The 23,337-nt window shown below is 44.2% G+C and overlaps 1 protein-coding gene across 1 annotated transcript in view; it reads left to right on the top strand.

Annotated features, from left to right (window-relative positions):
- Positions 1-23,337, top strand: part of LOC124548825 — a 270,087-nt gene that overhangs the window by 133,799 nt on the left and 112,951 nt on the right. Inside the window, exon 2 of the mRNA XM_047125197.1 lies at positions 12,853-13,032. Coding sequence (XP_046981153.1) covers positions 12,870-13,032 — 163 coding nt within the window. The 5' untranslated portion in view covers positions 12,853-12,869. The remainder of the gene's footprint in view (positions 1-12,852; positions 13,033-23,337) is intronic.

The raw sequence follows: 23,337 nt of genomic DNA, 5'->3' as shown, positions 1-23,337 counted from the left end.
TTGCTAAAAGTTCTTGGAGTGAGCACAACAAAATTTTGGATTCATTATTATGTATCTTTGTGAGAGTTGGCATTACTGTAAACTTAGAGAAATCTGAATTTGGTCGTTCTCAGGTGAAATTTCTCGGTCACATTATTTCTACAGAAGGTATTCTTCCTGATCCAGAAAAATTAAACGCTGTTCGTAATTATGCTGTTCCTACTACAAAACGTGATGTTCGTAGTTTTCTTGGTCTCTGTAATTTTCTTCGACGCTTTGTTAGATTGGACGATTTGGCCACACCTTGTTTTTGCGATCTATCTGGAAAGTTCTTTTTAAACGAAAATCGGTCGACAGCTTCGTTTGGTTAGTTTGTATTCCTGATGAGTGGGTCAATAAATTGATTTGGTATACGCATTTCAGTTATGCACACTTTGGTCCCCGAAAATGCTTTCACAAATTACGAGAAAATTGTTATTTCAGTAATATGGAAAAACGTATTCGATCTGTTCTGGCCAAATGCAAATTATGTCAAATGGCTAAGCCTCCAACGATTTCTCACAGAGCACCGTTGTTTCCCATCATTCCAGCGAAATTAAAGGAGATGGCTGCAGTCGATTTGTTTGGTCCAGTGGTTCGTTCTTCTAATGGTTTTGCGTACATTTTCGTAGCAGTGGAGTTGACGTCAAAATATGTGTGTTTTACACCTTTACGCAAAGCAACAGCTCGTTCAGTATCTAACGCTTTTATCAAACATTTTCTTAAAGAAGTCGGTCACGTTGATAAGGTTATATCAGATAATGGATCACAGTTTCGTTCTAAAATTTGGCTTCGTACTCTACAGCGTCGTAAAATTAAACCAATTTTCATTTCACTTTTTCACCCTCAATCGAACGCTTCAGAGAGATGGATGAAGGAAATCAATAAATTGTGTCGTCTTTATTGTCATCAGAATCACAGAACTTGGGATCAGTATCTTCATATTTTTCAAAACATTCTGAATGAACTTCCTAATGACTCAACTTCTTTACCGCCTCTATTGATATTAAAAAATAAAGTACCAACAAATCGCATTTCTGAAATCGTTCCTTTTCCGCCTTCACGGAAACTGCGGCATTCTGAAGTTGTCAACCTGGCTCTACGAAATATTGCATCTGCGGCTGCTAGAAGAGAGAAATCAGCCAAACGTCCTGGTCGTTCAAAAATTTGTCAGTTGGTCAGAAGGTATTAATTAAGTCCCACCGTTTGTCTCACAAAGGAAAGGGCTTGTGTCGCAAATTTTTTCTGCTTTATAACGGTCCATATAGGGTTCGCAAAATTATACATGATAACACTGTTGAAGTAGAAACTCTTAAATCTCGACGCTCTAAAGGAATACATCATATATCAAACGTTAAAATTTTTGTGGAATGACATACTTGTGAGAAACCAACAGCTACATGTAAACACGCAGAGAGTACAAGGATACCGCGCTGTGTTTTGGCGGCGGCACATACTCAAAGCAACAGTCAAGTCTGCGCGCCGCACAAGGCAGTCGTTGACCGCGAACAATAGCTTCCTACGTCACGCGCCTACAGCTGATCGAGCGCTCAGTGCGAATGCACTGACAGCCGTAAACAAATACACAGTCTAATTTCTCCGACTAAATTCTGTATAACGCTATAAGGACTTGTTGAATTGTGTTATTAACATTCAGTATTTTGCAGGATACGGTGTATAAAGTATTTAAGACCTTCAGGTAAATTCTGTGCGTGTCCGACGTTAAGACGACTTGCTATCGAGAAATTTTCAGGAAGAACGTAATTTCGAAGAAGAAACTAATAAACTAAAAAAGGGTAACTATTAATTGAGTTCATTTTACAGGTAACCTATTTCCACTTAGGTACGTACTTTAGACGTAATTTGCTGCTCGCGATTACGTGATTCATACTTTGCGCTAATTTCATGTTCTATGGATTTACTTGTGAAGCGACGTGCTTGTATACATTTACTGATTTTGACAATTATTGATTAATGAACTGGGTTGTGACTTGTATATATTATACATCGCTTGGCTACACTGCTTTTTCACTGATGTCATTTTGTTTTTTTTAGTTATGTGCCTGCTGTGCTTATTTATTTGAATTATAATTGTAACCTGATTTATTGTGCTGATGAGTTTAGTTATGTAAGTTATACCTTGTGATTTATCTGCTTGTGCCTTCATGTTTGCTTATTAAGATGACATATGAATATTTATTTGCTTATGCTGATATGATGCTAATGACCTGTTTATTACGTAAGATATATGTTTACTGCTATGCGTATGGATTACATATTTACACATTTCTGTTTTGTTGCCATAACTGCTCTTTAATTTGGTGTATAGAAATGCTGATATACTGTGTATGAACATAGAGTTTAGGTCACATTACTGTATTAATTATAGATTGTTCGCTTGGCAGAGCCTCGTTGTAGGAATTGTGCTGCATCCACTTGTTGACATTCTGTTCTTTACTGGTCTATTTACTCGCTATTGCTTGTTTTGCTTACGCTCAGTGCCTTATATTTTTTAAGATAAGAAAATTCACTGTTATAATTCGACGAACGACATTAGTACAAGAAAGTCATAGAAGTCACATGAGCTGAGGTTTTATGGAAGCTGTATAAATTTATGCTAATAGGAAGGAAGCTAACGACATGACATACCAATACTAGGTTTAGACCATTAACAGTTATTACACTGCATTTTTCGTGAGCAATTGAAATAGGAAGTGACACTTGACACAAGAAATACTCCACATGTTTGCTTCTGTCTGCTATGATTCTTGAAGTGATGTACACACTGTGAAACATTATGATTATTCACACTCCGTTATCGTACTTAATTACTGAGAGTTATTCGAACTAAGTCTGTTAGAGGTCAGGTATGCATTTCTTTTATTTAATGATGGACAAGGAACCAAAATGTATCTTATAATTTATAATGAGTAGAAGATTGGGTCAGATGGATTACACAGAGGTTGTGTGTGGACACTGTGTCTTCGAATTGTATGGGATGCTGAATTGAGGTTTGCATTAGGATTTTATCTGTACTTGTTCGAGGAGACTGACTAGAGGAAAGAGTTGTTATGGAAGTGAAATGATATTGGTGCTGAGGTTTATATTTATCGACGTATTATTATAGGTATTGAGAGTATATGAAGTTGTTTGTGGACAAGAGGTAAGGTAAATGATGTTGATGATAAGAGTTATATGTATCGACGTATTGAAGAAGTATTAGTGACGTATTGAGATTATGTGATGCTGATGATTATCGAAGTTTTGGTGTATAAGAGGTAAAGTAAGTGAGGAGCATATTTTTTTTTGGTTGGTCTTATGGAACAAGGAGGATGAAGAGAGCAGACTAGAACACTAAAATAGAAGGAAGATGGTCTATACACACACTTTGTTAAATAACTAAGCAGTATATACTTTTTTTTGGAGAGAGGAAGTAATTGCATATCTTGGCTCACTGACAGTTGTTCAACAACAGTACATTTTGATCTGGCTTGGCAAACATTGGTCTTGACATGATGACTATGACGTTGACTTAACTATTATTGACTGTTATACATTGCTGCCAGTACTACTTGATACACATGATGAACATCAGATTTAGACAGAATTTCAGTTACACAATTAACACTATTCAATTACACAGTAGTATTTAATGTGGATGAGAGATGCGTGAGTGTGTTTTGTGTGTTTTCCTTTCCTAATCCTACCCACCTATCTCCTAAATATTATTTTGTTTGTAGTGGCTTGCACTGACACCCATGAATATTATAGGTTTACTGGTATTTGTGTATTGTAATAGTTAATAGGATAATTATCTGATATCATTTGTGTGTTTGTTGTGATTTGTATGTTACTGTAAAAGCATCTGTATGTGCATTCAAACTATTGTTCATGCCTGAACTGTCTGATTAGTGAAGATAAATATTCTGAACTGTTACCTGCACTTTTCAACATGATGTGTGACATTTGGTCGTGTTTAATTTCTGCTGATGAACAGAGTGATCAGTGCTAATGAATTTGATGGAACTGCTTCTACTGAAAAGATGTCCCCTGTTGCTGTGTGCACCTGATCAACATTGCTGATGCCACTAATGGACTGTTTTTACTGAAATGGTGTCACTTGTTGGTGTTTGCACCTACTCAACATTGCTGGATGCAACTGATGAACTGTTTTTACTGAAATGAAGTCACTGGTTGCTGTCTGCACCTACTCAACATTGCTGGGTGCCTCTGATGGATTGCTTCTACTGAAATGAAGTCACTTGTTGCTGTGTGTACCTCTTGAACTTTACTGGGTGCCACAGATGGAACTGCTTCTACTGAAATAATGTCGCTTGTTGCTGTCTGCACCTGCTCTCAATATTGCTGGGTGCCACTGATGGACTGCTTCTACTGAATGGTGTCACTTGTTGGTGTCTGCACCTACTCAACATTGCTGGGTGCAACTGATGGACTGCTTCTACTGAAATGATGTCACTTGTTGGTGTCTGCACCTGCTCTCAACATTGCTGGGTGCAACTGGTGAACTGCTTCCACTGAAATGATGTCACTTGTTGGTGTCTGCACCAATTCAACATTGCTGGGTGCTACTGATGGACTGCTTCTACTGAATGGTGTCACTTGTTGGTGTCTGCACCTACTCAACATTGCTGGATGCAACTGATGGACTGCTTCTACTGAAATGATGTCACTTGTTGGTGTCTGCACCTGCTCTCAACATTGCTGGGTGCAACTGGTGAACTGCTTCTACTGAAATGATGTCACTTGTTGGTGTCTGCACCAATTCAACATTGCTGGGTGCCACTGATGAACTGCTTCTACTGAATTAATGTGACTTGTTGCTGGGTGTACCTGCTAAACTTTACTGGGTGCAACTGATGGACTGCTTCTACTGAAAAGATGTCACCTGTTAGTATCTTTTTTTTGTATAAACTAATCATTGAAAGCATTTTATGTGAACATTTGTATGAACTGATTTTTTGTATATTGTATAAACTATTATGTAAGGTCACATGTATGAAAAGAAGTTGTATTGCTTACTGTATTTTATATATTAGGTTAGTAAAAGGTCAGTGCAAAGCCAAAATTTTTAACTAATTATGTGATGTTTAGGTATTAATATTATCTTTTATTTTTGTCTGTATTTTTGTGGACGAATTTGGTGGTATTTTCACCACCAATGCTGGCAAAAACACCATCAAATTCTGGCCTGTGGAGGAGGGGCATATGAAAGGTGGCTACACTGTGCCACTGCGCCAGAGAGTGCGCCAAAGAGTACTATTAAGCCGCCTCCACAGTGCGTGTTTAGAGTTCGTGGCAGTGTGTGTTGAGAGTTCATAGCAGTCAGTGCTTGTTAGGAGATCGGAGAGGACAGTGTGTGTTGGGAGTTCGTAGCAGGCACTGCTTGTCGTGAAATCGGAAGGATATGTTGTAGTAAAAAGTGTTGTTCCTTGTTTTATGCAGTTATTTGATGGGAGAGATAGCAGATGTTATTGTAATGAGTGCATTTCGTCAATATATATGAAGGTAAAATTTATAATGTTCCTTTATTAGTTATGTATCTGAAATAATGTGTCTCTACAGGTTCAGTCAACAAAGCATCTGGCTTGTGTTCTTGTATTAGAGTGAATTCTGGTTTTCTTGCGTAATCATAGTGTTTCTAAATTTCTTTGTCACGTCAGTATAATTGGTATCAAAATTCTTGTCTTGATGGAAAAGAACCGTGCCAGATGTGGACGTTGAGTCACACTCCCACATACAGAACAGCTACACTAGTGCTTATTGGTTTTGTAGATTTTTATAGTTGCTGGGGTCTTAATTAATTAACTGTGTTTACGAAAATTTTCTTACATTGTTCTTTGCAGTCAGATAGCGTAATAATTCTGGTCAGGGCCAACCGTTTACGAGACTTGCGTAATCGGACATACTAAAACAAAAAAAGTATTTTCAATCACATAAATTTAAATAAGCCCCCATGCAATACTTTTCTTTATAACATTAATAAGTATCCTGTTTCAGACCTCTATCTAGACTACTTAAGATTACGCGTGCCTTTCGGCTACCTCAGTGTGGCGTAGCTGTCTTGTTACGCCACAACATGAAATACACTCCTGGAAATGGAAAAAAGAACACATTGACACCGGTGTGTCAGACCCACCATACTTGCTCCGGACACTGCGAGAGGGCTGTACAAGCAATGATCACACGCACGGCACAGCGGACACACCAGGAACCGCGGTGTTGGCCGTCGAATGGCGCTAGCTGCGCAGCATTTGTGCACCGCCGCCGTCAGTGTCAGCCAGTTTGCCGTGGCATACGGAGCTCCATCGCAGTCTTTAACACTGGTAGCATGCCGCGACAGCGTGGACGTGAACCGTATGTGCAGTTGACGGACTTTGAGCGAGGGCGTATAGTGGGCATGCGGGAGGCCGGGTGGACGTACCGCCGAATTGCTCAACACGTGGGGCGTGAGGTCTCCACAGTACATCGATGTTGTCGCCAGTGGTCGGCGGAAGGTGCACGTGCCCGTCGACCTGGGACCGGACCGCAGCGACGCACGGATGCACGCCAAGACCGTAGGATCCTACGCAGTGCCGTAGGGGACCGCACCGCCACTTCCCAGCAAATTAGGGACACTGTTGCTCCTGGGGTATCGGCGAGGACCATTCGCAACCATCTCCATGAAGCTGGGCTACGGTCCCGCACACCGTTAGGCCGTCTTCCGCTCACGCCCCAACATCGTGCAGCCCGCCTCCAGTGGTGTCGCGACAGGCGTGAATGGAGGGAAGAAAGGAGACGTGTCGTCTTCAGCGATGAGAGTCGCTTCTGCCTTGGTGCCAATGATGGTCGTATGCGTGTTTGGCGCCGTGCAGGTGAGCGCCACAATCAGGACTGCATACGACCGAGGCACACAGGGCCAACACCCGGCATCATGGTGTGGGGAGCGATCTCCTACACTGGCCGTACACCACTGGTGATCGTCGAAGGGACACTGAATAGTGCACGGTACATCCAAACCGTAATCGAACCCATCGTTCTACCATTCCTAGACCGGCAAGGGAACTTGCTGTTCCAACAGGACAATGCACGTCCGCATGTATCCCGTGCCACCCAGCGTGCTCTAGAAGGTGTAAGTCAACTACCCTGGCCAGTAAGATCTCCGGATCTGTCCCCCATTGAGCATGTTTGGGACTGGATGAAGCGTCGTCTCACGCGGTCTGCACGTCCAGCACGAACGCTGGTCCAACTGAGGCGCCAGGTGGAAATGGCATGGCAAGCCGTTCCACAGGACTACATCCAGCATCTCTACGATCGTCTCCATGGGAGAATAGCAGCCTGCATTGCTGCGAAAGGTGGATATACACTGTACTAGTGCCGACATTGTGCATGCTCTGTTGCCTGTGTCTATGTGCCTGTGGTTCTGTCAGTGTGATCATGTGATGTATCTGACCCCAGGAATGTGTCAATAAAGTTTCCCCTTCCTGGGACAATGAATTCACGGTGTTCTTATTTCAATTTCCAGGAGTGTATATTATACTCAGCAACCGGAATCAAAAGTTGGTCCCTTTTACCGCCTCCCGACCAGACATATAGTTGCTGAAAGGTACAAGTAAAATTTCAGTCTCGTTTTGAATATGTACTACGACTCATGAATAAAATGTTCTCGGTTTTCAAACCGCGTCAATTCGAATAAAATCCTCGAGCTTTCGATAACCTTCTCCGCCATCGTCGTCAGGAGTCACTGGTTGCCGGGGCTACATACACATACTACGACTCATACAATTATAGTCGGTGAGTAATTGAATCAACCCTCGATATTTACGCTAAAATACGTGCTTAGACCTAATGGTAGGCACAAAACGTGTTGCGAAATTATTCTAAACGTTTTCTCCGAAAACTATCGCGCTGGACATCTCAACAACAAACAATCCTGAACAAATAGAGAGAGTCACGATGGACACAGAAATTAGAGACTTCCAATAAACCCACAGTTCTTGAAAGAATCGAACTCTCATGTATAAAACAGCTTCAGACTTCAGATTATTTGACAAATGATTAGTGTGTACCCAATGATCAGCAGTCATTTTGAGGTACAAGAAGATTACAACACGCCGTTATATTGGTTCAGACCTCTTTATTATAATGTTAAATTTCAAAACATTACACTTTATCGGTATGCAGTTTCCTAAATTAGCATTTTAATTGAAGAATTTGTGAAATCGTGGGGCAATATGGGGAATAATATTTTACACACAAAAATTAATTGTAAATGTCATATCTTCCGCCAATGAATCACGGACCTAGCTGTCGGTGGGGTGGCTTGCGTGTCTGAGCGATGCAGGTAGCCGTACCGCAGGTGCAGCCATAACTGAGGGGTATCCGTTCAGTAGCCAGACAAACGTGTGGTTCCTGAAGAGGGGCAGCCATCTTTTCACTAGTTGCAGGGAAAACAGTCTGGATGATTGACTGATCTGGCCTTGTGTCATCACCCACATGACAATCAAAGGGGTCGTTCTACAAAAAGAAATGGCACCCCAGACCATCACTCTTAGTAAAATGATAATGAAATCAATATCTTAAGCTGTCGACAGGCGTTGATATACGCCAACAGTTGAAAATGTGTGCCCCGACCGGGACTCGAATCCGGGGTCTCGTGCTTGCATGGCAGACGCTCTATCCATCTGAGCCACCGAGGGCACAGAGGATAGTGCGGCTGTAGGGATTTATTCCTTGCACGCTCCCCGTGAGACTCACATTCCCAACTTAATGTCCACGCACTACATTCGTAATGCCCCTGCCTATTAGACTCATTACTCACGGCAGACAAATGGTTCAAATGGCTCTGAGCACTATGGGACTTAACATCTGTGGTCATCAGTCCCCTAGAACTTAGAACTACTTAAACCTAACTAACCTAAGGACATCACACACATCCATGCCCGAGCAGGATTCGAACCTGCGACCGCAGCAGTCGCGCGGTTCGCGGCAGACAATCTTACCGAGTCCCGTAAGAGTTTGGCCAATGCGTGTGCATCCGAACAGAAAAAGGAGGTCAATGGCCGGTTAGTATCTGACCTCCTTCTTCTGTGCGGATGCACACGCATTGCCTAAACTCTTACGGGATTCGGCAAGATTGTCAGCCGCGAGTGATGAGTCTAGTAGGCAGGGGCACTACGAATGTAGTGTGTGGACATTAAGTTGGGAATGTGGGTCTCACGGGGAACGTGCCCTCGGTGGCTCAGATGGATAGAGCCATGTAAGCAGGAGATCCCGGTTTCGAGTCCCGGTCGGGACACACGTTTTCAACTATCCCCGTTGATGTATATCAACGCCTGTGGACAGCTTAAGGTATTGATTTAATTATCATTGCATTCTAGAGAGCTGCATGGTCACCGATGGTATCTGTTCTTTCGCACTATCCTCTGTGCCCTTGGTGGCTCAGATGGACAGAGCGTCTGCCATGTCAGGTCGGTATCCCACCGTCGCCCCTAGGTATCTCCAGACACTTCTCCGCTGGTCATCAAGGTTCAATTCAAAGCTGGACAACCCTACTCCAGTCAATGAGACTTGAGGCCGAAAACCCTTCCAGAGACGCCCCGGACAGTGGTGGGATACGAAGCTGGCTGTTGCCCGTCATAAGACTCGACAACAAGCAGTGATGGTCTGGGATCCCATTTCTTTACGTAGCAGGACCCCTTTGGTTGTCATCCGCGCCACCCTTGCAGCACAGCGGTAAGTCGACGATATTATACCCCCCCCCCCCCGTTTTGTTGCCCTTCATGGAAAGGCATCCTGAGCTTACATTTCTGCAAGATAATGCCCGCCCGCACACGAAGAGAGTTTCCGCTGCTTGTCTTCATGCTGCTGTGGCCAATAAGATCGCCGGATCTCCCGCCAATTTAGAACGTGCAAAGCATTAAGGGTAGGGCCGCGCGGGATTTGCCGAGCGATCTGAGGCGCTGCAGTCATGGACTGTGCGGCTGGTCCCCGCGGAGGTTCGAGTCCTCCCTCGGGCATGGGTGTATGTGTTTGTCCTTAGGATAATTTAGGTAAGTGTGTAAGCTTAGGGACTGATGACCTTAGCAGTTAAGTCCCGTAAGTTTTCACACAAATTTGGAAAAAAAAATTAAGGGTAGGGCACTCCAGCGTCGCGGGATTTTAATCATCTAATGCGCCAGTTGGCACGATATCCCTCAGTAGGACATCCAACAACTCTATCAGTCAATGACAAGCCGAATAACTGCTTGCATAAGGGCCAGAGGTTCACCAGCGTGCCGACCTGGGTGGCCGAGCGGTTCTAGGCGCTACAGTCTGGAACCGCGCGACCGTTACGGTCGCAGGTTCGAATCCTGCCTCGGGGATGGATGTGTGTGATGTCCTTAGGTTAGTTAGGTTTAAGTAGTTCAAAGTTCTAGGGGACTGATGACCTTAGAAGTTAAGTCCCATAGTGCTCAGAGCCATTTGAACCATTTTCACCAGCGTGTTATTTACTTGTGTGGTGTCACCGCCAGACACCACACTTGCTAGGTGTGGCCTTAAATCGGCCGCGGTCCGTTAGTATACGTCGGACCCGCATGTCGCCACTATCAGTGATTGCAGACCGAGCGTCGCCACACGGCAGGTCTAGAGAGACTTCCTAGCACTCGCCCCAGTTGTACAGCCGACTTTGCTAGCGATGGTTCACTGACAAATTACGCTCTCATTTGCCGAGACGATAGTTAGCATAGCCTTCAGCTACGTCATTTGCTACGACCTAGCAAGGCGCCATTATCGTTTGCTATTTATCTTGTGATGCATGTACCGTCAGACCGATGTTCACCGATTATGGATTAAAGTTAAATATTCCCGCAGCTACGTACTTTACTTGCTAGTCTCAATTACTTTACCTGTTCCAGACCTCACGCCAGCCTGCGTGAGCTTAAACGCGTGACTTTCGGCTTCCTCCTAGTGGCTTGGCTGTCTTGCCAAGTCACAACAAAAAATGGTTCAAATGGCTCTGAGCACTATGGGACTTAACATCTATGGTCATCAGTCCCCTAGAACTTATAACTACTTAAACCTAACTAACCTAAGGACATCACACAACACCCAGCCATCACGAGGCAGAGAAAATCCCTGACCCCGCCGGGAATCGAATCCGGGAACCAGGGCGTGGGAAGCGAGAACGCTACCGCACGACCACGAGATGCGGGCAAGTCACAACAACTTGCTCAATTTGCGAAACTCTTTCTCTCGAATAAATCATCCAGTTTTTCTGAAACTGTAACCATTTGCTTATCTGTACACGTATATAATATCTACTATATTGTTATCCCATTTGGATAGTTGATGGCCTAACTTGTTACGGTTACAGAACATACGCGCGTACATCAAACTAGCATACATCAAACTACAGCAGTAAGAAATTAGCAAATTTACTATAAAAATTATGTAGCACCTTTACGTTTCGAAAGAGTATGTATTAACTGTATCTTAATATGAATAACTATGTCAGTACACATGCAGCCAACTGCCACGTATAGAATAGAAAAGGCGGACTCGGCGTAATATTTAGCAGAATATTTTGCCCTAAAAGCAGGACTAGCTGTTTTAAAAAGAAATAGCCAGGTATTTTTATTCGTTTATGAATAATCAGTTACAATCAGGTTTTGCGATGTCGACGTTAAATGTGTTTAAACTAAAAATACAATCAGCAAACAGCCTGATAGTTTGAAAATTACGGTAGTAACTGAGTGTCCCGTTTTCTTAATTACTGTCGTCTTCCTAAGATGCCAAAATAAATTAAAAAAGTTCGTCTTAAACAAAATAAATAATTATCTGTTCTTCTGGGACGGCATACGAAAAGATATTTGTTAACTTTAGGCATTTCAATTAGACTTATCGAAAAATAAGAGTAATCTTTAGTTAAGTATTACTGTTTCTCATCTAAACCCAATTTATCAAGCACGTTATTTATCCTGGAAATAATTTCATGGAACTGCTGACAGTACATTTTTAAATTACATAACAATAACATCATCTTTGTGATCGTGTCGGTTTCCACTTTAAAGGGTTGCTTTGTCCATTGCGCTTTCATGAAAGAGAACATCCGGTCTAAGGCACTGCAGTCATGGACTGTGCGGCTGGTCCCGGCTGTGGTTCGAGTCCTCCCTCGGGCATGGGTGTGTGTGTTTGTCCTTAGGATAATTTAGGTTAAGTAGTGTGTAAGCTTAGGGACTGATGACCTTAGCAGTTAAGTCCCACAAGATTTCACACACATTTGAACTTTTTTTTTTTTTTTTTTTTTTTTTTGTTACATCTCGCTCGCTCTGCGCATAGCGTAGTTTTGAGATTGTGTATTAAGCTCGTTCGTCCTATGAAGAAAAACATTGGACGCAGGCATAAGAATACTATTGGTTATAGTATCACTGTGGTAATATCCTTATCCCTCCTTACAATTACTTCCCGCGATTAAGTCGTTAGCCTGGAACGGGCCTTTGTTGTGCGGCCTCTGTTTCATTGCTAAGGAGCCTAACAACATCCAGACTGGCAGGGCTTTTATATACTCGTAAGTATGTGATCAGACACGACCGTAAAAATCGGAACATTTGGGCTGAAGCCGAACATCTGGCAGCCGACGGACGCACACGCAGCCCTTCACTGTTAAGACTCAAGTCCGCTACGGAGGGTCACGTGACCGCTTGGTAGCAGGTCCACATTACACGCAGCGCTCCAAAACGACCAGTGTGCTCCTTTAAAAGAGTGGCTGATATTTTATCTGGTGAGCTTACGATCATCCTCACATTAGTCCAGTGTCGCACCACAGCTCTGACAGGGTTGTCACGTGTTTTGCAGGTGAACGGAGAGCGGCGATGAGCGTCAACTCGAGCGCGGCGGGCCGGCGCTCCACGAGCGTCAGCGCCAGCGGCAGCGGCAGCGCCAGCGACAAGCGCGCCAGCTTCCAGAGCCACGAGGCGCGAGACAGCTTCAAGAGCCTGCACACCAGCCTCGAGGACGGCTCCAGCTCGGGGCACGGTGAGCCCGCCCAAGACCACCAGCAGATTCCAAAACGTTATAGCTAATCTACTCTTACACATCTATAAAATTTATTGCACGTGTGTACACTATCTAATCAAAAGTATCCGTACTCCCCTATGTAATCCGCGATTGACCACTAGCTGTCGCTACAGGCAGATCCGCCAGTAAAAGAGAAGACGCGTATTACTGCTTTGTCAGTAGAGAAGCAGTAACAGCAGAATGCATCGATCAGGAGAGCTCAGTGACTTCGAATGTGGAAAAGTCACTGGATGTCACCTGAGTAACAAATCCATCTAGGACTTTTCAACCCTTCTAAAGCTGCCCTAGTCGCCTGTTGACGATGTGATTCTGAAGTGAGAATGCGGGGAAACAACCATAGGTCACTCAAGACCAAGCTGACATCACTTACTGACGAATTTGGACCGTCGAACATAATATACGTCGGAAAAGGAATCATTCGTAAGTTCCAAAGCGCTCCAAGCAGTGCAGTTGCAGGAAGCACAATGATTGTGTGTAGAGGGTTAAAAACTATGTTCGAGAAGCTCCTCATAAGCCACACATTCTATAATCGGTGATAAATGAAGCTTGAACTGGAGTAAAGAGCCATGCCGCTGGACAGTGGGTGACTGGAAGGATGGACCACACTTTACAGTGTGGCAACCGCACTGAAGAGTTTTTATTTGGCATATGCCTGGACAACGTTACCTGACTTCATGTGATGGCAATGTCTTCGTTCAGAAGATGTGGTGTTAGCCTGTGGGGGTGTTTTTCGTGGTCAGGTTGTGGTTCCCTTATTGCGCTTAAGAAAACACAAAGTGTGGAAGTTTATGAACGCATTTTCCAGCATTATATACAGCGTATGGTAAAGGATTGTTTGTACCAGCATGACAATGCACCCTGTCATAAATCAGCGTCTACGAGACGATGTCTTGTGGACAATAACTCTCACCAAGCGAGTCGGCATAGTGGTTAGTACACTGGGAGGACGACGGTTCCAAATCCGCGTCCGGCCATCCTGATTTAGGTTTTCCGTGATTTCCCTAAATCACTTCAGGCAAATAAATGTTGGGATGGTTCCTTTGAAAGGAGACGGCCGACTTCCTATATTAATCCTACGGGATCGATGACCTCACTGTGTGGTCCCCTCCCCCAAATCAGCCACGCAACCAACAATAACTTTCCAGAAATGGACTGGTCTGCACAGAGTCCCGACTTGAACCCAATGTAACACTTTTAGGATGAATTATAATGTCGAATTCCCTTGAAACAAAAGCGTCCAACATTATTAACTCCTCTGGTTTCTCCTCTCGAGGAAGAAAGGGCTCCTATTTCTCCACAGATATTCAAACACCTCACTGAACGTGTGCCCACTAGCGTTCAAGCTGTCATAAAGACGTAGGTGGACATACCATATTAATGTCCACTTACAGTTCTCAGGACACTTTTCATCAGATAGTGCATATGTGTTCCACGTCTCCTCCTAAGTCACTGCACCGATTTTAGCCAAACTTGATTCATATATCACTTAAAATTTGGAAAGCAGTTTGGGGTATGAACTACCTACCTTTCATAGAGTTAATGGTGGGGATGAAAAGGTGGTGACATAGAAGCATAGTTCAGGAACCCCAGGAACAATTTCAACCAAATTTTGTTTATAAATGACTCATTATTTGTATTGTTTATAAATGAAAGTACTGTTGGTGCAAGGAGCTGTGTCATATAAAATTATTGGATAACAATAGATACAAGTATCTAATCCTTAATTTTTGGTTCCGCAAGGCTCATTGATGATAATCCAGGTGACGTTTCGCCTCTACCGAAGAGGTGGCGGATTGTGGAGGAGGTAAATGCAGCAACGTATCAGCCTATCTCTCTAGTACCGGAAGTAATGTCTACTAAACTTGACACTCGTATCATTTGCTATTTCGGAATAATTATTGTGACGGTGAAGCACCCCTATAACCTCTATTGCTGAGAGTAGGGATGAAAAGGAGTCAAATGAAAGCAACGTTCCGCCTGGAGCAATACCAAATCTTATTAGTATATAAACACAACTCGTTATTTAACTTTGTTACAACAAATTTCGAATCTTTGCACAATAGTCTAATAACGTTGGGATGGATACAAGGTACCTCTTTTTAATACACAGGGTGTCCCATTTATCTTGACCACCCTAAATATCTGTTTGTCCTGATGCAAACTACAAAATTTTTTCTAGCAGATGTTCTTTATACGTCAGGGGAACATCGATCAACATGATTACCTTCGTTGTAGCTTTGTTTTTTACATAGATATCAACAGAGGTATGACATTTTTAAATGGCACCTTGTATTTTTTATTCTGTAATTCACTTCCTCTCCTGAAGACCTATTCAAAAATGTATCACAGTGTACCATTCACTGAAACACAACGTTATTAATTACATAACACAACACTGACTTTGAGCCCGGGATCACAAACTCGTCCACTTGCTGGAGTTGTCAGAAAACAAATGAAAACCAAATAAAAATATAACACAAAATTGACACTGACTCTCCTGTACCATTGCCCAGGAGTAGAACATTCAAAGGTGCTCAAAGTGGTGACCCTGGACACCGATACACTGGTGCGTTGAATGAAAGAATTATTTACTGCTTCCAGTGTTGCCTGCTGAAGAGAATTACAAGCAAACACGATACGTTGTTGCATGTCCTCCGGAGTTGTTGGAATATCGCGATAGACAACGTCTTTAATGCACCCCCAAAGAAAAAAATCCAGGTGGCTTAAATCAGGAGACCTAGCTGGCCAAGTAACTGTTACTCCTCGACCAATCCATCTGGAAGGATACCTTCAGTTCAGAACACGACGTGCACGCAAGACATTATGTGCTGGATATCCATCGTGTTGATACCACATAGGCATTCTGGTTCTTAGACACTTCATCCAGAGGAAGAGGAAGAACTCGTCTGAGGAATTTGGCATACGCCGTGCCGTTTAGACCACCATTGATGAAATAAGGGCCAATAATTGTAGTGCCAAGCATCCCACACCAGACGTTAACTCTCAACTGACGCCAATGTTCCACCTGTCTAAGCCAACGTGGGTTGTCGCTGGACCAATAAGGTATATTCCTTGTATTTATCTGTCCTTTGTTTGAGAAGGAACATTCATCGGTAAATAGATCATTGGAGAAGAAGTTCGGGTTGGCGGGGATTTGCTGCTGTGCCCATTGACAGAAGTGTATACGATTCGGGAAATCATTCCCATGCAATTCTTAGTGTAGGTGTACATGGTAAGAATGTAACCGGTGATGTGTAAGAATACGATGAACACTGGTTTTGGGAATGTCAGTCTCGTGTTCAAGTTGTCGTGTGCTCACATGTGGATTCATAGCAACGGAAGGGAGAACAGTAACTTCGGCAGCTTCGTCTGTGCGAGTGCTACGAAAATTGCGTTGTACGTGCACTAAACGCTGGGAGCGTCAACGTCAATATTGTGTTATGTAATTAATAACGTTGTGTTTCAGTGAATGGTATACTGTGATGCATTTTTGAATAGGTCTTTAGGAGATGAAATGAATTACCGAATAAAAAATACAGGGTGTCATTTAAAAGAGTCATACCGCTATTCATATCGTTGTAAAGAACAAAGTTACAACGATGGCAATCATGCTGATTGATGTCCCCCTGGCGGCTAAAGAACATTTTCTTGAAACATTTTGTAATTTGCATCTGGACAAACAGTTATTTAGGGTTGTCAAAATATATGGAACACACTATATATAATACTATTTAAGGATGAGTTGTTGTTCAACGTAGTTACCTAAAATCTCGAGTTATACGCAATACTCGTTTCAACTACTATAGCAGGCCATTTAAACCATCAAACAATTTTTTTACAGAATTTCGTTATGCCTTCAGCTGTTAGACTTTTATTTTACTAACAGCTGAAGGCAAAACTAAATCCTTTAAAAAATTTATAGAAGCAGCGGACATATACTGCAAGAAAGTAACTGACATTACACAGACGGTTCCTCTAAAATATATTAGTTTTCTTCATTTATAATTTTAAACAAAAATTGTATACACATCAACATGCTATTTTGTTTTCTCCCTCGTAGTTGGTTTTAACAGAACATAGGAACATAGTTTTTGTGGTTTATGAGCTAATGATTAGGATACTACTATGTGATCCAAATCGTCCGAAACGCTGATTCACACCTATTTGCAGATTAAAACTTTGCGAAATACTGTCGTTGAAGCTACTGTCCTCATAGATAGGTTGAGGTGGAGAACATGAACAAAGAGAGGGACGAAGAGGATGTCGGTCAGAAATCAAATCCACATATATACTTACAAGGGAACCTCCCCATCGCACCCCCCTCAGATTTAGTTATAAGTTGGCACAGTGGATAGGTCTTGAAAAACTGAACACATATCAATTGAGAAAACAGGAAGAAGTTGTGTGGAACTGTGAAAAAAATAAGCAAAATATACAAACTGAGTAGTTCATGGAAGATAGGCAACATTAAGGACACTGGAAGCGCAGGAGCGTCGTGGTCTCGTGGTAACGTGAGTAGCTGCGGAACGAAAGGACCTTGATTCAAATCTTCCATCGATTGAAAAGTTTAATTTTTTATTTTCAGTATATGTGACAAACTCTTATGTTTCCATCACTTTTTTTGGGAGTGATTATCACATTCACAAGAAAACGTAAATCGGGCAAGGTAGAAGAATCTTTTTACCCATTCGCCAAGTGTACAAGTTAGGTTGGTCGACAACATATTCCTGTCATGTAACGCACATGCCGTCACCAGTGTCGTATAGAATATATCAGATGTGTTTTCCTGTGGAGGAATTGGTTGACCTATGGCCTTGCGATCAAATGTTTTCGGTTCCCATTGGAGAGGCACGTCCTTTCGTCTACTAATCGCACGGTTTTGCGATGCAATCGCAAAACACAGACAGTAAACTTATTACAGTGAACAGAGACGTCAATGAACGAACGGACAGATAATAACTATGCAAAAATAAAGAAAGTAAAATTTTCACTCTAGGGAAGCCTTGAATCAAGGACCTCTCCTACTGCAGCTGCTCACGCTACCACGGGACCACGGCGCTCCTGGGCTGCCGGTCTCCATGATGTTGCATATGTGGCCCATGGACTACTCGGTTTGTATATTTTGCTTATTTTTTCACAGTTCCACACAACTTCTTCCTGTTTTATCAATTGATCTGTGTTCAGTTTGTCAAGGCCTATCCACTGTGCCAACTTATAACTAAATCTGAGGGGGGTGCGATGGGGAGGTTCCCTTGTTAGAGACATTTATTTACTTGGCTTACAGTCGGAAGTAAAGCTCTAAAAAAAAATCAAATCGTCAAAATCAGCTACTCTTCCAAGGAATAAACAATGCACTACCCTGGTTGGCCTCTTGTTCCCACACAGCCGCCCCCCTCCCCCTTAACATGCGGAGCACCTGGGATGTAGGGGTACCTGAATTTGACTTTTCGTCCAGCTCTTGTACGGACGACCGGTTGATGTGTCGTTATTTATTTTATTTTATTTACACGTCAGTTTCCGTAGGACCAAATTGAGGAGCAAATCTCCGAGGTCATGGAACATGTCAGTACATGAAATTACAACATAAAAGTAATAACAGATAAAAATAAATGCTTATGAACCGAACACAGGTGTGACTGGTTGTTCTGTAGTTGTTTGGCATCTTGGCGTTGTCGCTTCAGTTCGACTGGCTGTAGGCTCGCCTGACCCTCGATCATCCTGAACTGGAGGAGTGCTTTATGCTTCGGCGATGGGAAGGTCCATGCTGGTTTCACTCTTTCAATGGATGCCCTGACAGTCTTTTCATTTTTCGAGATGTCTATAGCATGGGCATTAAGTCGCAGTATTTAACAGGACCCAGTATAAGGAGGTTGTAGGGTCTGTGTGCAACATGGCGTGTGAGCAATCCTTCAATGTTTTGTGCACGAAGACCGGATGTTAATCATGGCGGGATGCCGGTGGCTCTCTCATCCTTGCCACATGGTCAGTAATGCGCTGTACCAGCAATGGTAGCTCCGTTTGTAGTTGTAGCGGTGCCGTTGTGAGACAATGTGCAGGAATTCTCAACGGTTCCCCATAAACCACCTCCGCCACTGATGCATCTATATCCGCCTTATGCGCAGTCCGTAAACTTAGAAGTACTAGTGGCAGCGCCTCTGTCAACTCTCTCGTTGATACATGAGGGTCGCCTTCAGTGTTTTGTGCCACCTTTCCGCCATCCCGTTGATTGCCAGGTGATAACTGGTTGTGCGGTGACTCTGGAATCCACACAGTCTAGACAGTTCATTGACCCGATTAGATTCGAAATGTCGACACTGACCTCTTGTAATATGTAGGTTTCGTGCACTTTGTAGCACGGGCGCCGAAGCGTCTGTAATTTGTATAAGCTAATGTACGAGGAGGTTATCGTGAAACTTTGTAATTCTTCATATATGCCGAAGACAACAAAAATTGTTGCAGTGTAGTAGGTGGGGTAAATAAAAGTGGCCAGAAGGGCAGGGTTCCAGATACAAAGAAATACAGCAAAGAAAATACAGTACTAACCTGACTATAGCAGATGTTGAAAGTGACCACCATTCAACTCTTGGTACTTTTGGGCCCTGGTCAGCAAGTTGCTGAAGGCAGATCGAAGCTGGACTACTGGAACTGTTGCATTCTCATCCGAAATGTTCTGCTGCAGTTCTTGAAGACTATGACTATCGCCACAACGGCGATACACGTAAGACTTCAGGGCTCTCCGCACAAAGTACACTCCTGGAAATGGAAAAAAGAACACATTGACACCGGTGTGTCAGACCCACCATACTTGCTCCGGACACTGCGAGAGGGCTGTACAAGCAATGATCACAAGCACGGCACAGCGGACACACCAGGAACCGCGGTGTTGGCCGTCGAATGGCGCTAGCTGCGCAGCATTTGTGCACCGCCGCCGTCAGTGTCAGCCAGTTTGCCGTGGCATACGGAGCTCCATCGCAGTCTTTAACACTGGTAGCATGCCGCGACAGCGTGGACGTGAACCGTATGTGCAGTTGACGGACTTTGAGCGAGGGCGTATAGTGGGCATGCGGGAGGCCGGGTGGACGTACCGCCGAATTGCTCAACACGTGGGGCGTGAGGTCTCCACAGTACATCGATGTTGTCGCCAGTGGTCGGCGGAAGGTGCACGTGCCCGTCGACCTGGGACCGGACCGCAGCGACGCACGGATGCACGCCAAGACCGTAGGATCCTACGCAGTGCCGTAGGGGACCGCACCGCCACTTCCCAGCAAATTAGGGACACTGTTGCTCCTGGGGTATCGGCGAGGACCATTCGCAACCGTCTCCATGAAGCTGGGCTACGGTCCCGCACACCGTTAGGCCGTCTTCCGCTCATGCCCCAACATCGTGCAGCCCGCCTCCAGTGGTGTCGCGACAGGCGTGAATGGAGGGACGAATGGAGACGTGTCGTCTTCAGCGATGAGAGTCGCTTCTGCCTTGGTGCCAATGATGGTCGTATGCGTGTTTGGCGCCGTGCAGGTGAGCGCCACAATCAGGACTGCATACGACCGAGGCACACAGGGCCAACACCCGGCATCATGGTGTGGGGAGCGATCTCCTACACTGGCCGTACACCACTGGTGATCGTCGAGGGGACACTGAATAGTGCACGGTACATCCAAACCGTCATCGAACCCATCGTTCTACCATTCCTAGACCGGCAAGGGAACTTGCTGTTCCAACAGGACAATGCACGTCCGCATGTATCCCGTGCCACCCAACGTGCTCTAGAAGGTGTAAGTCAACTACCCTGGCCAGCAAGATCTCCGGATCTGTCCCCCATTGAGCATGTTTGGGACTGGATGAAGCGTCGTCTCACGCGGTCTGCACGTCCAGCACGAACGCTGGTCCAACTGAGGCGCCAGGTGGAAATGGCATGGCAAGCCGTTCCACAGGACTACATCCAGCATCTCTACGATCGTCTCCATGGGAGAATAGCAGCCTGCATTGCTGCGAAAGGTGGATATACACTGTACTAGTGCCGACATTGTGCATGCTCTGTTGCCTGTGTCTATGTGCCTGTGGTTCTGTCAGTGTGATCATGTGATGTATCTGACCCCAGGAATGTGTCAATAAAGTTTCCCCTTCCTGGGACAATGAATTCACGGTGTTCTTATTTCAATTTCCAGGAGTGTATTTGCTCACTGACAGATCAGGTGACGTCGGTGGCCAGCTCGGGCGGCTACCAGACTGAGCTCTTCTAACAACGCTGTCAGGGGTGAAGATAGTGTAAATTTGTTACAAGGTTCGGCCGGCTGTGTAGGCAATTGATCCGTCCTATTGTAGATTCTTTTTCTCCTCTTCCAATCGTATCCACTTGTCCGGGCGAATTTTATTTGCCCCATTCCGTATTTCATCAAACACACTACTGAAGATACGGTAGTAAGCACCAAACTGACAGTAAGTTGGCTGAGGTGCTCTCGAGAAGTTGCGGCATTGCAGCGAAGTATGAACTGGCATATAAACAAAACATGAAACATCTCTACTCCTACAATAAGACAACATAAAAAAAGGTTTCTTAATTGAAATAGGAATTAATTTACACTTCCTATACACAAAATGTAAAATATCGATTATGATTACATACTAAGGCGTCAGTCAGTTGCATCCCTCTTTCTTTCTCCTCCTTTCGACAGCTAACTGTGCCTGTTTTTTAAAAAAAATTCAGTATTTTAGTTGTAAAAATTGAGAAAATATAACTGTGACTCCTCAGTATGTGAACACATTCGATATTTTCCTTTTTGTATACGGAGAGCGAAAGTTCTTGCCCTTTTAAATTCATAACTGTTTTATTGTATAACTACAGTTATTTAGTCTTTTAGCCAGTCCATACTTGAGTTTTATTGTATAACTACAGTTATTTAGTCTTTTAGCCAGTCCATACTTGAGTGCAACGCCGCCTTGAGGCAAGTTCTCGATAGCACCTCCGATAACTGCCTTAGATCTCAGTTTGGTACTTGCTCCCGTTTGTTCGGAATTTTGCACTACGGAAGAAAATTAGTACACCCTTTTAGCGGTTTCCAATTCACTCAAGATTTATTACTGCCTGCTCGACCTGTTCACGTAGTTCTGTAAGAGTTGTTGGTTGACGAATCACACGTGTGACTTATCGTCACATCGTATCCCACACGTGCTCAAATGGTTCAAATGGCTGTAAGCGCTATGGGACTTAACAGCTGAGGTCATCAGTCCCCTAGACATAGAACTACTTAAACCTAACTAAATTAAGGACATCACACACATCCATGCCCGAGGGAGTATTCGAACCTGCGACGTAGCAGCCGTGTGGTTCCGGACTGAAGCACCTAGATCTGCTCCACCACCACACGCGCTCTACTGGAGACAAGTCCGGAGATCGTGCTGGCTAAGTATGTAGAGTTTCACGGGCAGTGTGTGGGTGAGCATTATCCTGTTAGAAAAATACAGCGTCTTCCTGTTGCAAGAACGGCAGAACGACAGGTCTGATAACATTGTGCACGTACCGAGTGCTGGTTAGCGTCCCCTCCAGAAACACCAAAGGTGAACGAGATTTGTAGCTCATCGCAACCCAGACGCCTGGAGTGGGCCAGTGTGTCTTGGGAGAAAGCACTCTGTGAGACAGCTCTCACCAGGTCTACTTCGCACGTGCAAACGACCATCACTTGCGGCACGGTAGAATCTGCTTTCCTCGCTGAAGACTATGGCACGTCATTCCATCTTCCAAGTGATCCTCTGATGGCACCAGTCGAGCTGTGCACGTCGATGCTGTGGCGTGAGTGGAAGACAGGCTACAGGTGTGTGTGTGTGTGTCCGTAGTCCCAGTGCTAATAACCAGTTTGCAACAGTTTGTGTTGACACGTCTGGCTCACAGGCGCTCTTGTCTGTGCTGTGCTAGCTGTACGATCTGCCACTGCTGCCCTTACAATACGACGAACCTAGTGAGCGTTGTGCTGCGTGGACGTCCAGAACCGCGTCTACAGGTGGGAGAATGTTCACGTGACCGCTGATACCAGCACCATTGCACAACTGACGCAGCATGTCGAACTCGTGTGACAGTTCTCCGTATGAACCATCCCGCCACTCGGAGAGCGACAATTTGACCGCTTTCAAACTCGCTCAGTTGGCTGAAGGAAGCAAGATTGCGTCTCCGTGGCTTCGTTGCCTGCCTGCTTCACACATTTGCCCCACATTGAACCTTCTTTTTTTTTCTTTATTGTTGTTTCTTACCTCCACGCCCCATGTAGGCGG

The sequence above is a fragment of the Schistocerca americana genome, chromosome 1 (genome assembly GCF_021461395.2).
Source record: "Schistocerca americana isolate TAMUIC-IGC-003095 chromosome 1, iqSchAmer2.1, whole genome shotgun sequence".
Classification (NCBI taxonomy): Eukaryota; Metazoa; Arthropoda; class Insecta; order Orthoptera; family Acrididae; genus Schistocerca; species Schistocerca americana.
Note: the sequence above shows the minus strand (reverse complement) of the source record. Positions and strands in the feature narration are given on the sequence as shown.